The sequence below is a fragment of the Sus scrofa genome, chromosome 3, assembly GCF_000003025.6.
Source record: "Sus scrofa isolate TJ Tabasco breed Duroc chromosome 3, Sscrofa11.1, whole genome shotgun sequence".
NCBI classification, from domain to species: Eukaryota; Metazoa; Chordata; class Mammalia; order Artiodactyla; family Suidae; genus Sus; species Sus scrofa.
Genome location: NC_010445.4, coordinates 47552473 through 47578499, shown reverse-complemented (window position 1 = coordinate 47578499; position 26027 = coordinate 47552473). Strand labels below are relative to the sequence as shown.

At 41.7% G+C, this 26027-nt stretch overlaps 1 protein-coding gene across 5 annotated transcripts in view; it reads left to right on the top strand.

Moving 5' to 3' along the window:
- The window catches only part of LOC100511376 (E3 SUMO-protein ligase RanBP2), a 69967-nt gene that overhangs the window by 22829 nt on the left and 21111 nt on the right, over nt 1-26027 (top strand). For 3 of the 5 annotated variants that reach the window (XM_021087106.1, XM_005662337.3, XM_013995880.2), the window contains exons 8-21: nt 3508-3592; nt 6056-6265; nt 7490-7671; nt 7829-8004; nt 8151-8274; nt 9591-9752; nt 10011-10148; nt 10225-10371; nt 12047-12211; nt 12297-12377; nt 14588-14723; nt 18383-18477; nt 19309-24283; nt 24844-24921. In XM_021087106.1, coding sequence (XP_020942765.1) covers nt 3508-3592; nt 6056-6265; nt 7490-7671; nt 7829-8004; nt 8151-8274; nt 9591-9752; nt 10011-10148; nt 10225-10371; nt 12047-12211; nt 12297-12377; nt 14588-14723; nt 18383-18477; nt 19309-24283; nt 24844-24921 — 6754 coding nt within the window. The remainder of the gene's footprint in view (nt 1-3507; nt 3593-6055; nt 6266-7489; nt 7672-7828; nt 8005-8150; nt 8275-9590; nt 9753-10010; nt 10149-10224; nt 10372-12046; nt 12212-12296; nt 12378-14587; nt 14724-18382; nt 18478-19308; nt 24284-24843; nt 24922-26027) is intronic. The other 2 variants (XM_013995883.2, XM_013995882.2) reach the window with 1 other exon arrangement.

Below are 26027 nucleotides of genomic sequence, written 5' to 3'. Positions count from 1 at the left end.
TGAATAAATCTGTACAAGTTAAAACTAGTTAATTTGATGGGTGAGGAATAAAAAGATTTATTACAGTACTGGTGAGGCTGCTGAAACAGATACATTGATGCATTGCTGGTGTCAGTTGGCATTGCTCTGACTTTTTGGAAGTTCAGTTTAAAGAATTTGATCTTCCGGAGTTCCTGTTGTGGCTCAGTGGGTTAAGAACCTGACTAGTATTTATGAGGATGTGGTTTTGATCCCTGGCCTCACTCAGTGGGTTAAGGATCTGGTATTGCCACAAGCTGTAGCACAGGTCACAGGTGCAGCTCAGATTCTGCATTGCTGTGGCTGTGGTGTAGGCCAGCAGCTGCAGCTCTCATTTAACCCCTAGACTGGAAGCTTCCTTATGCTGTGGGAGCAGCCCTGAAAAAGACCAAAAAAAAAGGATTTGATCTTTTTACTCTGCCATTTGTGGGAATAAGGAACTAGTCTCAAATATGGATAAAACTTGGTCGAAAAAGATACTTATAACTTGGAGAAAAACCTAAGAAAGCAAGTTTGTGGGTATGATTCTGTAAGCTATGAGAGGAGAGTGTGTTTACCACAAACAATTGAGAACACCCATATGTCATGTGTGTATGCCAGTGTATTATATTTAATATGTAGCAGTATATTTATTCATCTTTGGAAACGTGAAATTTTTTTATACAGAGAATGTGACATGGAGTCATGTCAGAATTATTTTAGATAATGAGATGCTTGCTGGCTCCTGTCCTTCCCCTGTCCATTTGTGTAGTTCGAATGTTTTCTTGCATTAATTTTGAAGTGAAGAAAAATGAAGAGTCTGCCAAAAAATGCATTAAGCCTGACTTGTAAAAGTTATTATCAGCTTTAGAGAATAATCTTTTGCTTAAGATTATTAAAAGGGGTTCACTGTAGAGTTATGTGTAGAGCATGTTCCTTCTTCTAGTTCATGTTTCCTCCATCTTTTAAAGACCTGCTTATATTCAGCTCATACTGTTAAGTGCCACTCTTTGCTCAGCAGAAGCATTTTGGCTCATCAAGACTATATGTTTATTAGTGCAAATTAGTGAAGTTAATGATATTTGCAAATTTAAGCACTAAAATGTTCTTAGGATTAATATTTTTATAGAATCCTGGAGTAGCTGACAATTTTCTTATTTTTAATGGATTTTTAAAATAAATGTATTATTAAAACACAGTCAACTGTTCTAAACAATGGCCTTTTTATGTATTTATTTATTTTTTGTCTTTTTGCCTTTTCTTGAGCCACTCCCGCAGCATATGGAGGTTCCCAGGCTGGGTGTCTAATCAGAGCTATAGACGCTGGCCTATGCTAGAGCCACAGCAATGCGGGATCCAAGCCGCGTCTGCCACCCATGCCACAGCTCACGACAATGCCGGATCCTTAACCCACTGAGCAAGGCCAGGGATCGAACCCACAACCTCATGGTTCCTAGTCGGATTCATTAACCACTGCGCCACAATGGGAACTCCAACAATGGCCTTTTTAAACAATTTAAATTAAAAAAAATTTTTTTTAGGGCCATAGGTGCGGCATATGGAAGTTCCCAGGCTAGGGGTCAAATCAGAGCCATTGCAACTTCAGATCTGAGCTGTATCTGAGACCTACACCATGGTTCGTGACAATGCCAACCATAATCCACTGGTAGGGCCAGGCATCCACCCCCCCATCCTTATGGATATTAGTTGGGTTTGTTTCCCCTGAGCCACAATGGGAACTTAAACATTAGCCTTATTTGTTTATTTATTTATTTATTTTCTTTCTCCCGCCTCCTTCCCCTCTACTCCCCTCCCATGGCATATGGAGTTCCTGGGCCAGGAATCAGATCCAAGCCACAGTTACAACCTAAGCCAATAGCTGCAGCAACACCAGATTATTAACCACTGTACTGGGCCGGGGATTGAACTTGCATCCTAGCTCGATCCTTAACCCACTGAGGAAGGCCAGGGATCGAACCCATGTCCTCATGGATACTAGTTGGGCTCGTTACTGCTTAGGCACAACAAGAACTCCCAGCATCTTCATTTCTTTTGATGGCTGCATATTATTTCATTCTATGAATGTACCCGTAGTTTGGGTTTCTTTGAACTGGTTCCCTAAAACCAAGATACCAGGTTTTACTTTTTTGCTGTGCCACCTCAAAATAATCCTGCAATGTCTAACCTATGCCCTTTCACATGTGAAAATTTTGGGGTGGAATAAATTCTTGAGAAGAATGGCAGAATCAAAGTGGACCTATATGTTTATAGTTTCTAGAGCTCTTGCCGAATTTCCAACCTCATAGAGATTGTACTAAAGTACACTCCCATTGTCAATTAAGAAAGTCATTAGAGGTTTAACAGCAGTCATACCCATCATCCCTATAGGTTTGTTTTTTGTTTGTTTGTTTGTTTGTTTGTTTTTTAAGGGCTACACCCACAGCATACAGAAGTTCCCAGACTAGAGGTCCAGAGCTGCAGCTGCTGGCCTAAACCACAGCCACAGCAGTGCCAGATCCTTAACCCTGAGTGGGACCAGGGATTGATCCTGCGTCCTCATGGATACTAATCGTACTCATTACCACTGAGCCACGACGGAGCTCCCTAGAGTTATTTTTGGGATGTCTTGGGTAAGTGGTCATTGTTTGGGACTGAACATTCATTCAGTGATGGACATTTGCTGCTTTTCAAAATAGCCTGGTGCATTTTTAGATAGTTTGGTTCTTGGTATTTCCTTATGTGGAGTAAAAATATTTTTCAAGCTGCTACCTATTGATGGGTTTTTTTGGGGGGGGGCAGTATTAAAAAAAGTCTAGCCCTTTAACAAGATAATTTTTCTAATATCTGAAGGCAGCTATCATCTCCTTATACCATTCTGTTCATACTTCTTCAGCTCTTTTTAGGACATGGCTGGGAGTCCTCTTACTCTCTTAGTTGTCCCAGTTAGCCCATTGGTGTCTTAGATTATGCATTCTCTGGGAATGTGCTGTCCCCAGTGTGGCATTTCTAGCTGCAGGTCACAGAGAGCCAACGTCTCTCTGGTGTGCAGGGTGGACCAGGTCCTCCCATTTCCCCAGCTGTCATTAGACAGTGCTTTTAGTAGAAAGTAATTTCTCAGAAGTGTACTTTGTAGGCATCTTTCACAGATATCTAAATTCCTTGGTTCCCAGTGTTTCCAACTCAGTTTAAACATGGGATGTTTATTCATTATCAAAAAAGTACAGTGTAGGAGTTCCTGCTGTGGCATAATGGGATTGGCAGCAACTTGGAAGCGCTGGGATGCAGGTTGCATCTCTGGCCCGGCACGGTGGGTTAAGGATCTGATTGATATTGCCACAGCTGTGGTGTAGGTCAAGACTGCAGCTCAGATCTGATCACTGGCCCGGGAACTCCGTATCCTGTGGGATGGCCAAAAAGAAGGGGAAAAAAGGTTGTGTCATAGATAGGAACATCTTACTATTAGAAATGTGAGTGTCACTAAATTAAGATTTTTGATTCTAAAATGATTAGGTTCCAAGACCAAAGATTAAATTGATAAAAGAAGCTGGACAAAATCTGCTGGAAATGATGGCCTATGATCGTCTGAGCCAATCAGGTAATAGTAATGCATAACTAACTTTTTTATTTTTAAAAGAAAAAAAATTTCTCCAAGCATATCTCATAATAGTATCTTCCTTCTGTTCAGGAGATAATTTCTCATAATCATTTGTTTCTCTTTGCCTTATTGGTCAAGAATTAGAAGAAATGGGTTTTTTTGTTTTGTTTTGTTTTTTTCTGTTTTGGTTTTTTTAGGGCTACACCCGCAGCATATGGAGGTTCCCAGGCTAGGGGTCAGATTGGAGCTGTATCCTCTGGCCTATGCCATAGCCACAGCAGCGCTGGATCTGAGCTGCGCCTGCGACCTATACCACGGCTCATGGCAGTGCCAGATCCTTAACCCACTGAGCGAGACCAGGAATCAAACCTGCATCCTCATGGGTACTAATCAGATTCGTTTCTGTTGAGCCTGACAGGAACTCCCGAAATGGTGTATTCTTGATATTGTTTGCTCTTGGGTGGACAGAGAAATTCCTTAACCCCGCTGTAATCTGCCTGCTAGAGCCTCCATCCAGAATATTTTAAGGCACTTCCTGGAGTAAGAGTAGGTTACTGATTTCCCAACCATATAACATCATTTGCTTATAAGATATTATTGTAGGGGATATAAAGATGCAGAATATAGGGATCTCTCTCTTAAGGAACTGACAGTATAGTAAGGAAGGCAGAAGGTATACATAGTCACATTCTTTTAGGCTCTTGGAGTTTATAAACTTAATCCCAGGTTTGACTCTTTGGAATTGACCCTAAAGGTCTGTTACATACTGCCTTCGTTTTCGTGAGGGAGACACTTGAAAATGTTCATGTAGACAGTGAACTGAAGACTGCCTAAGAAAATTTATCCATAAGATATAAAGTTGAAGGGACTTTTTCGAGAGTTAAGAAATAGTCATAAGTTAAAGTAGCTGTAGCCTTTGGTCTGTAGGTAGACTATTGGTCAAGGCTGATGTTGTTCCTCTGTCCAACAGCTTTTTTTTTTTCTTTCATGAGAAGAGATCTTTATTTTCTCCTGAAATACTTACACATGTTCTCTCCTTCCCCCATCACTGTTCCCTTTCTCTATTTATCTTTTCTCCACTTTTTACAATTTATTAAAGTAAAAATACCAAACACTCACACATTTGTGTCATTCTTGTGCTGGGGCCATTGCTCCAATTTTTAGTATATGTGCTGCCACCCTGAGTGCTCATAGCTTACTTTTTGTGGGAAGTGGATGTTTGAGTTCTTGGAGGAGTCATCTCTTGCTTTTGCCTTAGGTCTCCCTTCTACCTTTGCAGATGTGACAGTTGGTAAAAGGAACTGTGTTTTACTGTCTTTGGTCTGTGCCTTCCTGAGCTTATTTGTCTCTGCAGGATAATGGTCTGGTAGAAACCAAATCTGACTGACCAGCAGAATTACTCCAAGAAATCTTTTTTAACAGCTTGATTGAGTAAAATTCACATCTGATATTATTTAGTCATTTTAAGTGTATAATTCAGTGGCTTTTAGTATGTTCACAGGGTTGTGTAATCATCACCATAGTTAATTTCAGGATATTTTCATCACCTCCTACAGAAATTTCATACCCATTAGCAGTCACTCCCCATTTCCCTTCAAACCCCCTAAGTCCTAGACAACCACTGATTCTCTTTCTCTCTAGTTCCCTGTTTCATAGAAGTTGAATCACACGGTGGGTGCTTGGATGACTATCTTTCACCTACTTAGCATGGTGTTCTCAAGGTGTATCCATGTTGTAAAGTGAACTAGAACTTTATCCAAGGAGGGTTTCTAAAATAGAGTATTCATCCCAAGCCTGTGGAATCAGACTCTCTGGGAGTGGAGCCTGGAAATTTAAAAAAAAATTTTTTTTAAGCTTTTTAAAGGATGATTCTGACCAGCCAGGTTTAGAAATCAGGTGTTTTAGGTCAGAAAATTGGAGCTTTGTCTTATTTTCCACACTTGTCCATCTGAAATGAAAATATTTTGGATTTTTTGCACACTTTATTTCCCCTTCCCTTTTACTCTAGCATGTAGTCAGAGATACTTCTGAACTTGTTCTGGTTTGTGGGGTTTTTTTTGGTATTTTTAGGGCCATACCCACAGCCTATGGAAGGCCCCAGATTAGGGGTTAAATTGGAGCTACAGCTGCTGGCCTACAGCACAGCCACAGAAAGGTGGGATCTGAGCTGTGTTTGCGACCTGCACCCTAGGTCACAGCAGTGCTGGCTCCTTTAACTCAGTGAGTGAGGCCAGGGATGGAACCTGTGTCTTCATGAATACTAGTCTGGTTAGCTACTGCTGCGCCTTGACGGGAACTCCATGTATTCATTTTTGAGTCAGCACCCTTTTGGGTGTCCAGCTGAGGCTGTTGGGCTCTGGAGGGTTGGGTCTGAGATAGTCGTGTTATTTCTCCCTGGGGTATGTGAATGAAACTGTCTAGAGATGTGAATAGAAACAATCTGTGTTTTAATTTGTTTTTCAGGGCATATGCTGCTAAACTTAAGTCGTGACAAGCAAGATTTTTTAAAAGAGGTTGTAGAATCCTTTGCCAATAAAAGCGGGCAGTCTGCTTTATATGATGCTCTATTTTCTAGTCAGTCCCCTAAGGCCCGATCTTTCCTTGGTAACGATGACTTTGGATGCATTGATGTGCAAGCCCCAGAGCCTGATGATTTGGCTAGATATGATGTTGGTAAGTGCACCTTTCTGAGGAAGCGTTTTGCATGTTATCCCTTTTATACTAGGGGATAAGTCAAAGCCAAAAGGGAGCAAAACTGCCTGTAATCTCGTGACCCAGAAATAATGACTTAATGTTTTCCCGTCTTTCATGTTTTTGGTGAAATTGGGGTAGTATGAGGGCTTGGTAGTGGAAATATCTATTTTTCTTCTACATCATCGTTTGTACTATACACAAGATTTCTCTTGTGTGCATTTTCTCTCCTCCTGTCTCTCTAATTGTCAATTTAATGGCATTATTACCTTTTTAATGAAGTAGCCATAATTTGCTTGCCATTATTGTCGGGTATCTAAGATATTTCCAGTTTTTTTCACATACATTTTAAAGAAAAACTGATGAAAACATTATTTATACATTTTAGAACTGCACCACAGCATGTATTTCCAGGCTAGGGGTCGAGTTAGAGCTGCAGCTACTGCCCTACGCCACAGCAGCTCCAGATCCGAGCTGCATCTACACCCTACACCACATGTCATGGCAGTGCTGGATCCTTAACTCACTGAGTGGGGCCAGTTTTTGAATCCTCATCCTCATGGATACTACTGGATTGGGTTTGTTAACTGCTAAGCCGCAAGGGGAATTCCAGTGAAAACTTTAAAGTGTCTCCGTTTCAAATTTTTTCCATAGAGAGTCCTAAAAACGGAATTGCTAAGACAAAGTTTACTTCTTGCAAATTGCCATAGTTCCAGAAAGCGTGTATTTCTTTATGTTTTCAGAAGTCCATAACTTTTGCAGTATCGGATTTCTTGTTGAAGACGTATTTATTATCCCATTGGATGAAAGGAGTGGAATCCTGTGGTTTTAGTTTTTTACTTAAAGGAAATTTGTTGTTTCAGTATTTCTTACTGAGTGGCTGTTCAAAATCTGTCAGTAGATTTTGTTTCTTGTCAGTAGATTTTGTTTCATTGAGTTTTAAGAGTTTTTTTTCCTCTTAAATGGACTTGAAAATAACTTTCTTCATCATAACTATTTTTATTAAAATTCCTCAAGAGTTTGAGTACTTGTAATAAGAACATGAGACTTTGGTTACTCTAGGTTTGCCCTGTGGCCTGATATAGAAAAGCAGTTACACAATTAAAGTACGTTTAATGAGTCAATTATTTGTGTTGGTAAAACTGATGGCACACCAAAAAATTTCCAAAACTTCAAGCCCACTTTTGTGCTTTATTTCTATTTCAGGTGCTGTTCGAGCACATAATGGTTGTCTTCAGCACCTTACCTGGCTTGGCTTACAGTGGAAATCACTGTCTGCCTCACCTGCAGTTCGAAAGTGGCTGAAACAGCTTTTTCATCATTTGCCCCAGGAAACCTCACGACTTGAAACAAATGCACCAGAATCAATATGTATTTTAGATCTTGAGGTTAGCAGGAATTTTAATGTTATTAAAATGTATTATGTTGTAATAACATAATGTTAGTATATGTTATAATAGCATAATGTCATAAGGTTATTGTGAGTATTGTTTGATTTTTTTTTTTTTCCCCCTACTTAAATTGATTTTTTGTTCAATAAAACAGGTATTTCTACTTGGGGTAATATATACCAGCCACTTACAATTAAAGGAGAAGTGTAATTCCCACTGCAGCTTCTATGAGCCTCTATGCTTGCCACTTCCTGTATGTAAACAGCTTTGCACAGAAAGGCAGAAATCATGGTGGGACGCAGTTTGTAATCTCCTTCACAGGAAAGCAGTGTAAGTATGAAAATATTCCTTTAACTTACTGCCTAGGGACTTATCTCATATGAAGTGTAAATCTTTATCTTGTGATGATTAACATACCTGTTAAATGTTGAATTGCATGTTTATAAATCAAGATTATTAAATAACACTTCTTTTAGACCTGGAGCCTCAGCAAAATTGCGACTTCTAGTTCAGCATGACATAAACACTCTCAGGGGCCAGGGGAAACACGGCCTTCAGCCTGCTCTGCTTGTGCACTGGGCACAGTCCCTTCAGAAAACGGTGAGTTCCTTAGTCTTTAAAAATTACTTGGGAGAGGAGGAGGGAGTGGGGTGGATTGGGAGCTTGGGGTTAATGGATGCAACTGTTGCCTTTGGAATGGATTAGCAATGAGATCCTGCTGTGTAGCACTGGGAACTATGTCTGGTCACTTAGGATGGAGCATGATAATGGGAGAAAAAAGAATGTATGCATGTATGTGTAACTGTGTCATCATGCTGTATAGTAGGAAAAAAAATTGTATTGGGGAAATAACAATTAAAAATAAAAATAAATCAACTTAACATAAAAATAAATAAATAAAAATTACCACCTGTACATTGAAAGTCTTTTCAGTGCTGAAAATAGTAGCAGCTTGTTCATATTATGTTGAGTGGAATATATTTTCTTATTCTTCCGCAGAGTAGTGAGTATAGTTAATATATAAGTGCTTAGAATGGTGCCTGGCATAGTCAATGTAACATAAGTATTAATTGTTGTTATTTACTTATAATTACCTTGTGATAAATATTGTCCAGTCTGAATTTTGTTTTGTTTAGGGCTGCATTCATAGGTTCCCAGGCTAGGAGTCCAATCAGAGCTGTAGCTGCCGGCCTACACCACAGCAATGCAGGATCTGAACCAAGTCTGCGACCTATACCACAGCTCATGGCAGTGCCAGATCCTTAACCCACTGAGCAAGGCCAGGGATTGAAACTGCTCCCTCATGGATGCTAGTCGGGTTCACTAACTGCTGAGCCATGACAGGAACTCCTGAAATTTTTTTTTTATCAATGGCCGCATCCAGGTCATATTGAAGTTCCTGGGCCAGGGATCAAATCCAAACGGCAGCTATGCCGGGCCAGGCATTGAACCCGTGTCTCCGCAGTAACCTGAGTTGCTGCATTTGGATTTTTAACCCACTGTGCCATAACAGTAACTTCCAAGCCTGAAAAATTGTTTTTACATGTTTGGTGGCACAAAGCTCTGTAGGTAAGGGCATTGTAGATCTTGCCAAATATTTGAGGTCTGCCCCGTGCCAAGATTAGATACAAATGCTTAGCCTTTAGCTGAACTGTGGTGCGTTTAGAGTGGCTGATTTTGGCTATCTAAAAACAGACTGGGCTGCCTGATTAGGTAATGTCATTGAAACTGTTTAAAAATCGAGTCTAGAATAATCACGGGTATTAAAGTTGTTAGTTATTCCGTTATCTGGAAAGGCAAAGCATATGACTTTTGAGACTCTATTTTGACTTGATTTGAAATTTTAACCACTTGTTCAGACCATGTATAAATTAATTTTTGTATTTGATTGTGTCCCTTTGTGTTCTAACTTTCAGGGCAGTGGTCTTAATTCTTTCTATGACCAACGAGAATACATAGGCAGAAGTGTTCACTATTGGAAGGTGGTTTTGCCATTGTTGAAGATTATCAAAAAGAAGAGTAGTATCCCTGAACCTATTGACCCTTTGTTTAAACATTTTCATAGTGCAGACATTCAGGTATGGAACATCTCTTTGTGAATTAATTAGAGCTGTGGAACTCCAGTTTATAAACAAAGCAATGGTGTTATAAACAGCTTAAATGAAGTGTCTGGCTAATTAACAGTAGTCCTGTTTTCTGAGTCCACTAACTGTGACAAATATAACACATTGGAAAGGAGTATTGAGATGCTGAGCTCATTAGATCGTATAAAATCTTGTTTGGGTTTGATATTTGGAGTAGAGGTAGTTTGACTAAAAATTACCCAATGTATCTAGGCATCTGAAATTGGTGAATATGAAGAGGAAGCACACATAACATTCGCTGTACTGGATGCAGTTAATGGGAACATAGAAGATGCCATGACTGCTTTTGAATCTATTAATAACGTCATTTCTTATTGGAATCTTGCACTGGTAAGTAGTGTGTTATTTGAATTAAAAGCTTTTTGTTTTAAAAGTTAATTGTTTCATAAAAGCACTCTGTGTATAGATTTTTCGCAGAAAAGCAGAAGACATTGAAAATGATGCACTTTCTTGTGAAGAACAGGAAGAATGCAAAAATTACCTAAGAAAGACCAGAGACTACCTGATAAAGGTTTTAGATGACACTGATGTAGATCCCTCAGTGGTTAAGAAAGTAAGTTGCAGGTTCTTTGTCTTTTCTTATGGTTGACAGCTGGGCTTTCCATACTTTTGCCTTGGCTTTAATTTTGATAATTTCAAAAACACTTAGTGATATCTCATTCATGCACAGAAGGGAGGTTGTATTTAAATATTTAATTAGCATTGCTTTGCCTTAGGTTTGATATGTTTTTTGGGAGGTTCTATGGCTGTACCCTCAGCATATGGAAGTTCCTGGGGTGGAGATCAAACTGGGGCCACAGCTGCCACCTGTGCCACACAGCTGTGGCAATGATATATCCTTAACCTGCTGCACCACAAGGAAACTTGCATGGTTTGGGGGTTTTTTTGTTTGTTCATTTGAAGTATTTGGGTTTTCTTGTTGTCTTTTTAGTGCCACATCTGCAGCACATGGAAGGTCCCAGGCTCAGGGTTGAGTTGGAGCTACAACTGCTGGCCTGCACCAACGTGGGATCCAAGCCATGTCTTCGACCTACACCACAGCTCACGGCACCGGCAGATCCTTAACCCACTGAGCGAGGCCAGGGATTGAACCTGGGTCCTTGTGAATGCTGGTTGGATTCATTACCGCTGAGCCACGAGGGGAACAATGTAGTGTTTTTTCTTCTTCTTCTTCTTCTTCTTTTCCTTTCTCTCTCTCTCTCTCTCTCTTTTTTTTTTTTTCTTTTCTTTTTCTTTTTATAGCTGAACTTGTGGCATGTGGAAGTTCTGAGCCACAAAGTGAACTCTTTTTTTTTTTTTTTTTTTTTTAAACCTTGGCCATCTAGGTTTATACTTTTGCAAAAAAATGCATGTTGGGGAAATAGAGAAGGTTTCTAAGGCAAGCAGTTATTTTTGTTATTGGCAATGTAGTCAACAAATATTGCCACCCAAGGACTAGTTGTGTATGCACTTGGCAGTTAAACACGTTACTTAGAGTTCCCATCATGGCTCAGCGGTTGACAAACCCAGCGAGCATCCATGAGGACGCAGGTTCAATCACTGGCCTTGCTCAGTGGTTAAGGATCCGGCATTGCCATGAGCTGTGGTGTAGGTTGCAGGTGTGGCTTGGATCCTTCGAGCTGTGGCTGTGGTGTAGGCTGGTGGCTACAGCTCCAATTTGACCCCTATCCTGGGAACTTGATGTGCCAAAAGACAAACAAAAAACCAAAAAAATAACACCATGTTACTGAAATCAGAGGTAGTTGCTGACACCGTCACATTTTTTCTCATCATCTCACCATCTGCAGTAGACTACCATTTCCTGACTGTCAGCAGTTTGAGGCTGTAATGATGGTATTAACCTCAGTTATATTCAACCTTCCACGTGTTTTGATGATTAGTTTGTGTTGGTGCTCTCGGGCTAGGATTTATGTGTGGTGCATTCTAGAATCTGTTTTCTCCTCCCATTCAAAAGCAGTAGTAATTTATTTTGGTCATGTGGAAAGCTTCTCTAGTTACATTGTTCTGCTGTTGCTGTGGCTAACAGGAAGGCTAAAAACATGGACTTGAGAGTTGGAAGGCTTTAGATTACGCAGCAGTTTCACATATGTTTTTATACTAGGTATATGCTTGTTCCACAAAAGTGTGAAGAATGCAAACTAGTAAGATAAAAATCTCTATTTATTTAAGAGTTCTTATATTGGTATTTTTGCAGACTAAAATTGTCGATTCATGCCCTTTGTTTGTAGTTGCCTGTGTCCCTGGAGTCTGTGAAAGAGATGCTTAACTCAGTCATGGAGGAACTCGCCGGCTGCAGTGAGGCAGGGCTTCTTTATAGAAATACAGATTCAGAAATAAAACACTCTACACCATCTCCTACCAAATACTCTCTATCACCAAATAAAAGTTACAAGGTAAGTGGGAAAGAAATGAATCACTCCCCTGTGGAATATGTTTCTGTTCTAAATGTTAAGTACTGTTTTGTTGTTATTTTTTCAGTATTCTAAAACACCTCCTCAGTGGGCAGAAGATCAAAGTTCTTTGCTGAAAATGATCTGTGAACAAGTAGAGGCCATTAAGGTAAATTCTCTAACCTAAATTCTCTAAACTATGCCTCTCTTACTCCAAGCTTCCTTTTCTTGACCCCTTTCTCACTTATTTGAAAACATTCCTTTTCCATGCGATTGTAGAATCATACTGTATTTTACATGCTTCCATCTCGACACTTAAAATGATGATTTTGAAATTACTTAAAGTGTCTGCATCCTTCACTATATGTGAATCTCTCAAAGGTAGAGACACTCATCCAAAACCTAGCATTGTTACTGGATAGAGGAAGTACCTGGGTGATGGAATTGAAGCAGTGAAATACATAACTCATTCCTTGGTCTTTGAGCTCATTTCTCACACTGATTGTGATTGTGTGTGTGTGATTTGTAGCTCAGACTTCACAAGTGGTATAACGTTCAGGAGGTCTCTATCTTTTTACTATTCCATACGAATTTGTCTTAATAGGTAAAGAAATAGGTATGTGTACACAATCTTACTTTTAACTTTATGAAAATGACTTGTGACAATCGAAGCTTTATTACTTCTTTGGAATTAAAAGTACAAATAAGTTGTTTCATGCTCATTGACGAGAACTAAATTATTTTAAAGTTACTTTATACGGGTGTGATTATGGCAGTGCTATCAGCAATGCTTGAGACTTTAAAAATACTGTTTGTGGAAGAACAAACTTATGAATTTGCACACAGATTTTTTTATGCTGTTTCGCAGAATTGTGGCTTGCTGGGATATTAATACTTACCTATAGGTTTCTGGCACCCAATGTATTCTTAGAAGCACTAGTAGCAGAGCATTAGTCCCTGTGTCTGGAAAGTTGGGTTCATTCATCAGTGGTCTGGGGCCTGGTACTTCCTTATCTGTTTGTCTGGCTTCTCATCTGTAAAGTGAGACTTGTTGAAACCAGTTTCCATCACATTTTGTAGTTTGAATTTTTAAAATTACAATTATAGCTTTAATTGCATGTTTAAAACCATGGGCCGGATACCAGTAGTGACCAGTAAAGTTTTCCAGTTGACTCTGTCAGTTTCTTATATTTTTGGTTATGTAGCATCTGGACCAGACACAGTAATTGGATGAATGGGGAAATTTATTTTTAGTTTGAAAATTTGAGATATTTTTGACCTGAGTAGCTTTTGGGAAATTTCTATTCCTAAAATGCTTCTGGAAGAAGAGAGCAAACATAACTTATTCCTGGAAAGTACCTGCTTTGTAGGTTCTGAAGTTGGGGAGATTGTTATTATCTCATCGTCTAGAAAGTGATGGATCTGATCGCTAGCTAACCTGTAGCTATTGTTAGGAGGTAGTAGGCCTGCTGTTTTGTACCTGGGTAAGAAGAATTAGGAATGTAGGTAAAGTGCCTAGAATATATTATTGTGTGTGCATAATATGTTCTGAGCATGTCTTAGTTGTTTTCCCTTTCTCGGTATTTGAGCTTTGCCTTGAAAGACTGGCCTTGTTTGGTACAACAGTGGGAAGCTCATACTTACTGGGAGGTGATATGGAGTGTGGGGCAGTCCAGGTAGACTGAACAGGAGAACAGGTGGAACGAGGACGCTGGAAGGATGTTTGGGGTGATGCTGCTGAGGACCGGCTGCGGCAGAGGAAGAAGGGGGCATTTGTTTTTTTGAGCAGGGAAGTGTTTTGGCTAGAGTGGAACTTTAGAAAGCTAACTTAAGGAAATGTAGAATGGAAATGGAGGTGAGGTCATTGATTAGGTTAGAGCTGACTCTGGAGTAAATGAAATAAGTCATGGTACTAAGGGATGAAGGAATGACCACAAAGAACAAGCTTTAACAAATTAAGGATTGTGATTTTTATTTATTTATTTTCTTATTTGTTTTTGTCTTTTTAGGGCCGCATCCGCGGCATATGGAGGTTCCCAGGCTAGGGCTTGAATCGGAGCTATAGCTGCCAGCCTACACCACAGCTCACAGCAAGCCCAGGTTTGAGCTGTGTCTGCGACCTACACCACAGCTCACGGCTACGTCGAATCCTTAACCCACTGAGCAAGGCAAGGGATTGAACCTGCAACCCATGGTTACTAGTCCTTTTTGTTAACCTTTCAGCCATGATGGAACTCCAAGGATTGTGTTTTAAATCAGCACCTGGTACTCAGATCTTACTGGAATATAGAATCTCTTAAAAGATATCATCAAGTATTAAATTTGCTCTGGCACTGTTTCTGGTGAATATAGTTGCTTAAAATTGTTTTCTTCCAACAGAAAGAAATGCAGGAGTTGAAACTAAATAGCAGTAACTCGGGCTCCCCTTGTCGTTGGCCTACAGAAAATTATGGGCCAGATTCAGGGCCTGATGGCTATCAGGGGTCACAGAATTATCATGGGGCTCCACTAACAGGTGAGTGGGCAACTGTATAAGCCCAGGTGTTAGTACTTGTTCTTCCTTTAAATTGATAATTTGTGAAATCACCTTGTCTTGATACATTTATGTATGTGTCTCAATGTCTGTCTGTACGTTACTTAATCTGTATTTGTTATTACCAAGATTTTTGTAATTCCAAGCAGAAGTAAAACAAGCTTTATCTGATCCTGTGTATATAAAGGCTTAAAGAATGTTAAATGCACATCTCAGGAACTGAGACTGAGGTGGAATTATGCCTTATAATTGAAAAATGTTAGCTGATAGCATTATTCATTAACTGATGAGTAATTAAGAACTTAAATAAACCTTCTTGAATTATTTTGATAATAATACTGAGAGGTATGATACTCATAGGCAGTCTTTCATTTTGAAAGACCATGGTCCTATTGAAAGAAGGAAGGAGTTTGGACCTAGATCATACTCAGTATTTCCATTGTACTCCTATCACTTACTGACCTCTCTGAGCCAGTTTTTCTCTTTGAAATATGGAAATAATTCTTACATGATTATTATGAGCAGTTGTGTTGAGGGGGCAGTTCTTGGCATTTACCTACAACGTACAGTAAACACTTAGGAGCCAAGGGTTAAGGATAGTTTCTTGTGGGATATCTATGCACAGAGGTGCTTTGGATGTGTGATGTTTTTAAATTAAGGTAATCAGAGTGGTAGATATCATCATTACTCCTAGTGTTTTAGATAAGAAAATGGGTTTGGAATGGTTTAAGTAAACTTATCCATTAATGTACAGCTAGTTATTGGTAGAGCCAGGGTTCAAACTTTGATGCTCTAACTTTAAAGCCACTTGCCCCCAGAAAGCCCAAGGTGATGGTAGAAATAGATTTCTCTCATGTGAGACAGATTCCTGGAATACCGGTGGTAGTGCGTATTTTTTTCTAATAGGCTTTAATTAAGAAAGGATCAGAGTGGCCTGGCCTGATTTAGTACTTTCGTGTGGTGGTCCGTAGGGCCATACTTTAGGCAGGCTCACTATCTCCTCATAACAGTGTCTTCTAAGTGCAGCGGAGTAACAGAGAGAAAATCTTTGTAAAGTCAAACTCGCTAAATGTACTAAGTCTTAGGTAAATGTATGAGAATTCAGGAGTTTAAATGTTGCTCACTTAAAACCCTGTGCACTGTGTCAAGCCTTGATTGAAAAAGATACGCAGATGGACTGGCCTTTCCAGAGCTTTCTGAGCGCTCTGCGGAGTCATCAGCTGTCACATGGTGGGTCACTGTCCCTTTTCTTCTATGAACAGGCACAACAAGCCTTCTGGTGTTAAACTTCTTACACATTTAATGTTCACGTTGTCTATTTTGTTCTTGCAATTACCCTGTGAAATGTGTAGAAGCAGCACATCCTCATTTCACAGCTGAGAAAAATGGAGATCTCCAGATGGCTACTTGACAATGGTGCAGGCAACTTTGTGGCCCTGAGAGGAGGGCCAATGCCCATCCCTGTGTTCACAGACTTTTTCCTTTTGGGGGCCCTGCCATGGCTTGCAGATTCAACCCGTGCCATAGCAGAGCCAAAACTGGATCCATAACCCTCTGAGCCACCAGGGAACTCCACAGACTGTTTCTCTTAATGAAAGTACAGATGTGCCAAGGTAGCCTTGTCTTTTTAAAATGAGTGGGTTCTCTGGTGGCCTAGCAGTTAAGGACTTGGTGTTGTCACTGCTATGGCTCGGGCACAGCTTCCTATAGGATATCTATGCACAAAGGTGCTTTGGGTATGTGATGTTTTTAAATTAAGGTAACCAGAGTGGTAGATATCATAAGGAAATATTCAGACTACTGAACAGAAAACTAAAGAAAACTAAAGCCCGGCCATATCACATAGAGTCCTGCTGACGTTTTGGAGCATTTCCTCTTGGTCCTTTCTCTTTGTATATATAAGGAATTTTCAATGAGATTTTTAAGATATTAATCGTGCTGTATGGAGATGAGTAAGCCTGTTTTTTAAATATTATTATGAGTTCTGAGCATTTTTCTACTGAATGTTTTTGACAATACAGTTATTGAGTACAAGGTATCCCATCAGGTGGAAGCCCTGCAGATTCTCTTCTCTTACTCATTTATTTCCACTTGTTGATATTATAAATAATGCTGTGGGCACAGTCCTGGGATTTTAGGGTTTTGTAAAAATGCTTCTGTGTTGGGAAATTGCTTTCCTGAAAAGCCGTGTAGGTTTTACATTCTCATGTCCAGTATTTGTAGTGCCGATTCAAAAAAAGAAAAAAAAGAATAGTATCAGCTTTTACTTTTTTTTAAATACTAAGTAAGCATGCTCAGCACTTTTTTTTAATCCTTTGTATTTCCTGAGTTATCTGTTCACTTGGTGCAAGATTTTTTTATCGGGTTTATGAGACGTCCAAATTGTCTTTTCCCACTGTAATTGGTAAAGTCACTAAGCTTCACACTTTATGATTCTTGGCCCACATCCATCAGTTTATTCTATGTTCTGTGCCCCTTTTCTCTGCAGAATATTTCAAAGTAACCCACTTGAGGCAGTCCCATAAGTTGTCCACATTCAGACTTGGGCTTCTCTTGTTTCTTTGCCTCTCTGTTAACTGTGCAGATGGCAGACAGACTGGTTCACCTTCACCAGTTCTTTTTCTTTTCTTTTTAGGGCCGCACCAGCAGCATATGGAAGTTCCCAGGCTAGGGATCTTATCGTAGCTAAAACTGCTGGCCTATATATACCACAGCCACAGCAACACGGGATCTGAGGCACATCTGTGACCTACACTACAGCTCACGGCAATACCAGATCCTTAACCCACTGATCGAGACAGGGATCCAACCCACATCCTCATGGATCCTAGTCTGGCTCATTATGGCTGAGTCAGAATGAGAATGTCCTCACCAGTTCTTTGCAGGGCTTTCTACAGTCAGCTGCTCAGCACCCCTTGGGTCACAGTCTCCACTTCTTAAATGTAAAGGTATAAATGAGCTTTATGTTGTTGTTTTCTGATAAAACTTTCATGAAGCAGATAAGCAAATGATTATTGGTTGTTTTTACCATCAACAGGAGTGTCTTCTAGTGTTTGGTTTTCTAGTAACATGAACACAGAACAGCTGGAGCAGATAGGACGCCACTGTGTCAGTCATGCTGCCCTTTTTGTGTTACTTGTGAGACCTTTTGCATGAATTTGTCAGGTGATTTCTGACCTAAACCTTCTCCACCTGAGTTTATAATGTGCAGCTTTGTCATTCTGCAGGTTTTCAGGGCTCATTTTAAAAATGGTTCTGAGGTCATCAGATGTGCTTTGGTTCCTTAGATCCCAGATTGCTGGTGCTGTGCAGCTGTGCTTCTTAAAGGACGTGGACCTACCACGCTCTTGGCTTCTTTTGATGCTTGTCGGGGGTGCTTGTTGCGCCCCCCCCCTTCCTGTTCTCACTCCTTGTGGGTCATGTTTAGCACTTGTTTCTAGTTTGTTGTTTGATAATCTTCTTTATGGTGTACTTTAATGTATAGCAATTTAAGGAAAAAAAACTCTGTGTATTTAAATCTCTCCTTGATTTCTTCTGCTTTTGTATTTATAGTTCTTACCTAGATAGTCCTAACTGCAGCATAGACTTTTTTAACAGTGTTTTCTTTCTTTTCTTTTTTTTCTTTTTTTTTTTTTTTTTAGTTGCAACTACTGGCCCTTCAGTATATTATAGTCAGTCACCAGCATATAATTCCCAGTATCTTCTCAGACCAGCAGCTAATGTTACTCCCACAAAGGTAACAAAGGAATCATTTATACATGTATAAATTTCTCCTTTTTAACTGTCCAGGCTTCCTGCAAAAAATTCAAGAAGCAGTTCAGCAGTAAAACTGAAATCTCCCACAAGACACAGATATTTTAAATTTCTCTCTATATATAGAGGTCATGCTTCTTAGTTACCTAATTTTTATGTTAACAATGAATACGAACATTTAGAATATTTTTAAATGGGGAGTGATGGTGGTGGGCCCTTCATCGTTCAGTCATGATAGGAGCAGGACTGTGATGTACGTACACTAGCAGGCCTGCTGTGCTGTGACTAAGTGTTCGTGGAGAATGGCTTCCAGCAGAGGTGGACATAAACGCAGGTGCCTCTTGGCCCTGGCTCTTCTGCTAAACATGACCTTAGGCAACCTTTCTATGCATTAGTTGCTTCATATGTAAAATGAGGATAATAATGCCTTAATTCATAGGGCTAATTTATGTAAAATGTTTAGAACTTTGCGCAGTTGGCATGTTGTTAACAGATGTTAGCCTGCACTGTCGTCATTGTCATTGTTAACGTCATTGACACCTCATTTAGGAGTGAGAAAGGTGTTTATTCTATGACTCTATTGTAGAATTCTGTGTTTAAGGTGCTGTCATTAGTTAAGGCAATTTTCATTAAAAGCCAAGGACTGTTGCTGTAAGTATTTCTGTAGTTTTGTCTTCTCTTAAGGATGCACTGCTACCCTGATGACGTATTTACCATGTGCACATGCTTGAGGTTTTTGAGGGTTGGCTTGTATCTAGGTAAGCTCTAGCTTTATCGACGATCTACAACAATGTTGCCTTTATTTTTCTTCTAGGGCCCAGTCTATGGCATGAATAGGCTTCCACCTCAGCAGCATATGTACACCTACTCCCAGCAGGTGCACACACCACCTGTGCAGAGCTCATCTGCTTGTATGTTCTCTCAAGAGGTGTATGCGCCCCCGCTGCGATTTGAGTCTCCTGCAACGGGAATTCTGTCACCCAGGGGTGATGATTACTTTAATTACAATGTTCAGCAGACAAGCACAAATCCACCTTTGCCAGAACCAGGTTATTTCACAAAACCTCCAGTTGCATCTCATGCTTCAAGATCTGCAGAATCTAAGGTTATAGACTTTGGGAAAACCAGTTTTGTTCAGCCTGGACCAGGTGAAGGAATGAGGCCACCTTTGGCAGCACCTGCACATACAACACAGCCAACTCCTTTTAAATTTAACTCAAATTTCAAATCAAATGATGGTGACTTCACGTTTTCCTCACCACAGGTTGTGGCACAGCCCCCTTCTACAACTTATAATAATAGTGAGAGCCTTTTAGGTCTCCTGACTTCAGATAAACCTTTACAGGGAGATAGCTTCAGTGGACCAAAAGCTGCTCAAACCATTGGTCCTCGAAATGCATTCAATTTTGGAAGCAAAAATGTGCCTGGAATTTCATTTACTGAAAACATGGGCCCAGTTCAACAAAAGAATTCTGGTTTTCGACGCAGTGATGATATGTTCACCTTCCACAGTCCAGGGAAGTCAATATTTGCAACACCTGCTGCAGAGCTGGCCAACAGGAGTCATGAAGCAGACGGAGGGAGTGCCCACGGGGACGATGACGATGACGGCCCTCACTTTGAGCCTGTGGTGCCTCTTCCCGATAAGATAGAAGTAAAAACTGGAGAGGAAGATGAAGAAGAATTCTTCTGCAACCGTGCCAAGTTGTTTCGTTTTGATGTAGGATCCAGAGAATGGAAGGAGCGTGGAACTGGCAATGTGAAGATACTGAGGCACAAAACCTCTGGCAAAATTCGCCTACTGATGAGACGAGAGCAGGTGTTGAAAATCTGTGCAAATCACTACATCAGCCCGCACATGGCCCTGGTACCCAACGCCGCCTCGGACAGGTCCTTTGTGTGGTATGCTGTGGACTATGCAGATGAGTCACCCAAGCCAGAACAGCTGGCTATCAGGTTCAAAACACCCGAGGAAGCAGCCCTCTTTAAGTGCAAGTTTGAAGAGGCCCAGAGCATGTTAAAAGCTTCAGGAGCAAACACAGCCACAACCACAAATCAGGCTACGAGGTCTGTAAAAGAACCCACAAGTCATGACAGTAAGGATCTTGGCAACTCTGATGCTGGAAACATGAATTTTGAATTTCAGGTCCCAAGGAAAGAAGGGTCTTGGTGGCATTGTAGCAGCTGCTCCTTAAAGAACGCTGCAACTGCTAAGAAATGTGTATCCTGCCAAAACCTAAACCCAAGCAGTAAAGAGCTCCTTAGCCAACCATTAGTTGACACTGTTTCCACTCCTAAACCTGGCTCAGAAAATGCTCCAGATAGATTTACAGTTATGCCTCCAAAGAAAGAAGGGCACTGGGATTGTAGTATTTGTCTGTTAAGAAATGAACCCACTGTATCCAGATGCACTGCATGCCAGAATACAAAGCCTGCTAGCAAGAGTGGATCTTCATTTGTTCAGCAAGCTTCCTTTAAGTTTGGCCAGGGAGACCTTCCTAAGTCTGCTGGCAGTGATTTCAGGTCTGTTTTTTCAATAAAGGAAGGACAGTGGGACTGTAGTGTGTGCCTAGTGCGAAATGAAGGAAGTTCTATGAAATGTGTGGCTTGTCAGAATCCAAAGAAACAGAGTTCACCTGCTTCTGCTGCCCCCGCACCTCCCTTCTTTAAGTTTGGTACTTCAGAGACAAGCAAAGCGCCAAAGAATGGATTTGACGGGGTTTTTGCCAAAAAGGAAGCACAGTGGGACTGCAGTGTGTGCTTAGTGCGAAATGAAGGAAGTTCTGTGAGATGTGTGGCTTGTCAGAATCCAAAGAAACAGAGTTCACCTGCTGCCCCTGCACCTGCCTCCTTTAAGTTTGGTACTTCAGAGACAAGCAAGGTGCCAAAGAATGGATTTGAGGGGGTTTTCACCAAGAAGGAAGGACAGTGGGATTGCAGTGTTTGCTTGGTGCGAAATGAGGCAAGTGCAGCCAAGTGTGTGGCCTGTCAGAATCCAGGCAGACAGGAACCCCTGGGCTCTGCTGCCCCTGCCTCTTCAGAGACGAGCAAGGCTCCACGAAGTGGGCTTGAAGGGATGTTCACCAAGAAGGAAGGACAGTGGGACTGCAGCGTGTGCTTGGTGCAAAATGAAGGAAGTTCTATGAAATGTGTGGCTTGTCAGAATGCAAAGAGTTCACCTGCCTCTGCTGTCCCTGCACCTGCCTCGTTTAAGTTTGGTACTTCAGAGACAAGCAAGGCTCCAAGGAGTGGATTTGAAGGGATGTTCACCAAGAAGGAAGGACAGTGGGATTGCAGCACTTGCTCTGTACGAAATGAGAGTTCTTCTTCAAAATGTGTGGCTTGTGATGCCTCTAAACCAACCCATAAACCTGTTGTAGAAGAACCTTCAGCTTTCACACTGGGCTCAACAACTAAGGTAAATGACTCTTCTGGAAGTCAGGTGGGAACAGGATTTAAAAGTAACTTTTCAGAAAAAGCCTTTAAATTTGGCAACACAAAACAAGGATTTAAATTTGGGCATGTGGATCAAGAAAATACACCTTCATTTACATTTCAGGGTTCTTCTAATACAGATTCTAAGTCAACAAAAGGAGGATTTAGTTTTTCTGTCCCTGTGTCTGCTGATGGGTTTAAATTTGGCATTCAAGAGCCAGGAAATCAGGAAAAGAATGAAAAGCCCTTTGGAAACGATGCTGGTTGTCAGGCTCAGGATGCTGGTGGTCAGAAGGATGGGAGTGCTGTGGTTTTTGGTCAAACTGGCAGCACTTTTACCTTTGCAGATCTTGCAAAATCAGCTTCAGGAGAAGGGTTTCAGTTTGGCAAAAAAGACCCTAACTTCAAGGGATTTTCGGGTGCCGGAGAGAAATTATTCTCATCACAAAGTGGTAAAATGACTGATAAAGCTGAGATTTCTGCTGATCTTGAGAAAGATGATGATGCCTACAAGACTGAGGACTCTGACGACATCCATTTTGAACCCGTCGTCCAGATGCCTGAAAAAGTGGAGCTTGTCACCGGAGAAGAAGACGAGAAAGTTCTTTACTCACAGCGGGTAAAACTGTTTAGGTTTGATGCTGAAATAAGTCAGTGGAAAGAAAGGGGCTTGGGGAACTTAAAGATTCTCAAAAATGAAGTCAACGGCAAACTAAGGATGCTGATGCGGCGAGAGCAGGTGCTGAAGGTGTGTGCCAACCACTGGATCACCACTACCATGCACCTGAAGCCCCTGTCAGGGTCTGACAGGGCCTGGATGTGGTTGGCCAGTGATTTTTCTGATGGCGACGCCAAACTAGAGCAGCTGGCAGCAAAATTCAAGACACCTGAACTGGCTGAAGAGTTCAAGCAGAAATTTGAGGAATGCCAGCGACTTCTGTTAGATATCCCGCTGCAGACCCCCCATAAGCTTGTGGACACCGGCAGAGCTGCCAAATTAATACAGAGGGCAGAGGAAATGAAGAGCGGACTGAAAGACTTTAAGACATTTTTGACGAACGAGCAAACAAAAGTCCCCGACCAGGAGAGTAAGAGTTCAGGAGAAGGTACTGCTGGTGCTTTGGAGGCAAGCAGCACGCCGAATCCCGAGGCCCCTGGGCCCGCCCTGGAGTGGGACAACTATGACCTGAGGGAAGACGCACTGGACACCAGTGTGAGCAGCAGCTCTGTGCATGCCTCCCCCCTGGCCAGCAGCCCTGTAAAGAAGAATCTCTTCCGCTTCGGGGAGTCAACCACCGGATTTAACTTCAGTTTTAAATCTGCTCTGAGTCCCTCTAAGTCTCCGGCCAAGTTGAATCAGAGCGGGGCCTCTGTGGGCACAGATGAGGACTCGGACGTGACTCAGGAGGAGGAGAGAGATGGACAGCACTTCGAGCCTGTTGTCCCGCTGCCTGATCTGGTCGAGGTGTCCAGTGGTGAGGAGAACGAGCAGGTGGTTTTTAGCCACAGAGCCAAACTTTATAGGTATGATAAAGATGCCGGCCAGTGGAAAGAGAGAGGCATTGGTGACATAAAGATTTTACAGAATTACGACAATAAGCAAGTTCGCATAGTGATGAGAAGGGACCAGGTATTAAAACTTTGTGCCAACCACAGGATAACTCCAGACATGACTTTGCAAAGTATGAAAGGGACAGAAAGAGTATGGGTGTGGACTGCTTGTGATTTTGCAGATGGAGAAAGAAAAGTAGAGCATTTAGCTGTCCGTTTTAAACTTCAGGACGTTGCAGACTCATTTAAGAAAATATTTGATGAAGCAAAAATAGCCCAAGAAAAAGATTTTTTGATAACACCTCATGTTTCTCGTTCAACCACTCCCAGAGAGTCACCATGTGGCAAAATTGCTGTTGCTGTGCTGGAAGAAACCACGAGAGAGCGGACAGACTTGGTTCAGGGTGATGAGGGAGCAGATGCAGCCTCAGAAGTTGGCGGAGTGTCTGGCACGCCTGAAGCAACAACAAAAGCAGTGGTTTCGCCTCCAAAGTTTGTGTTTGGTTCTGAGTCTGTTAAAAGCATTTTTAGCAGTGAAAAATCAAAACCATTTGCATTTGGCAACAGTTCAGCAACTGGGTCTCTTTTTGGATTTAGTTTTAATGCACCTTTGAAAAATAACAGTAGTGAGGCCAGTCCAGCAGCCCAGAGTGGATCTGGAAGAAGAGTGGAGCCCGGTGGTTGCCAGGAGTCACAGAACCCCAGTCTCAGGCCTTCCTTGGATGGTGGAGTTGGAGCCCCCTCTCCTGCTTCAACGAAGGCCGAGTCCTCGGCCAGTCACACGCTTCACACGCCAGAAAAGGGTAAGCACTTGGTCTTTAGATGAAGCAGAACTTTTCTTCTTTTATGTTTATCTTGATGCAGACTCTCCGTAGGAGGCTTCTGTTGTAGTAAAAGTTGGTCATAAACAGCGCTTTATCAACAGCCAAAAAGTATTTGTCAAGATTTTTTTTTTTCTCCCTAAATGAGCTCCCCTGGGGGTGTTCAGATAGCAGCAGAGTGTGTGTGTAGGGACTGAGGAGATGTCAGGAATTGTCAAGCTCTGTCAAGCTCGGGGCCTCGCGCCCTCAAATCACGAGGGTTCACTCGAAGCTGCTGCTTCTAAAGGGCTCCTTGGGTTTATTATGTGTCTGTTCTTGCCACTCAGGAAGCATAGTACTGTGAGACATTGACCTTTTATGGCAGGCGGTCTGGCCACCACCTTTTAAGTGAGCAGAGAATGAACCCCCCCACCAGTAAACAGATTACATGCATGAGACAGCCATGTGGTATAAATGGATGAACCCTGGACTCTCGCTTTTGTATGTTAAAATTGTATTCACTCTGATTCTTAAAATGTTTAGAAATACTCTTTATTTTCTAGGATTTAATTTTAGCCTTTTTAAGTCTAATCCAATGGCTTTTTGGACCAGCACTCCTTCCTCACAGCCTGAGAGCAAAGGTACAGAGCTGGCACTTGCAGTGCGAGAGGACATGGTGTTTCAGCAGATGCTAGCCTTCAGCAAAGTAACCAGCTGTGAGATGAAGTGCTTAACACCGCAGCGTGCATGTGACAGAATGCCAGTGCTGCCCTCAGTGCTGTTCTGTGTCCTTGATGTCCTGTGTCCCTTGCACAGCAGTGTCCTGAGGCACATCCAAGTGGCCTCTCCTTTCTCCTTCTGTACATCACATGACCTGTGTGTCTGTTCACTCATCATGTCTGCCAGCGGCCACGCGTGTGATGGCAGTAACCTGTGCACTGCAGGGCTTTCTTTTTGGACATGGTTCAGAAGGAGACTGTTTGAAAGTAGGCCCCATGTTTACCAGCTGCCCTTGTTTCCTGGCATGTTGCATGTGTAGGAACCAGTGCAGGAGTAATTGTTGGTGTGGGATTGGAGTGCTAGGCAGGGGCTCTGTTAAGGACTTCAGGAGCAGGTGAGGGCAGTGAAGACACACCATTACCATCCACTAAGTAACACAACTGTGTTACAGGTTGCCAAACAAGTACAGGGATAAAATGACAGTCTTTGATTTCTGGGACCCTCAGTTTTTTGTTTTTGATTTTTTGTTTGCTTGCTTTCTGGGGTCACACCTATGGCGTATGGAAACTCCCAGGCTAGGAGTCAAATTGGACTTGCAGCTGCCAGCCTATACCACAGCCACAGCAGTGCGAGATCTGAGCTGTGTCTGTGATCTGCACCCCAGCTCACAGCAATGCCAGATCCTTAACCCACTGAGTGAGGCCAGGGATCGAACCTGCATCCTCATGGATATTAGGCAGGTTCTTAACCAACTGAGCCACAATGGGAACTCCTAGGACCCTCAGTCTTAAAGTACACCAAGTACTCCTAGCCACAGCAGCTATCAGCCTTTATTCTTTGGGATGCAGTCATTGAAAAATTATGTAAAAAGTGTGAATTTTTTTCTGTAAAGGTTACACACTTCTGCACAAACTTCATGGGCCCAAGGTGAAGAGTGCCTGGTCTGAAAGCAAATTTACAACTTACTGCTGCAGGACAGAGAGCCCTATTCTGTTTGAAGACTGAGAATGTCACAGTTTCAGAGACC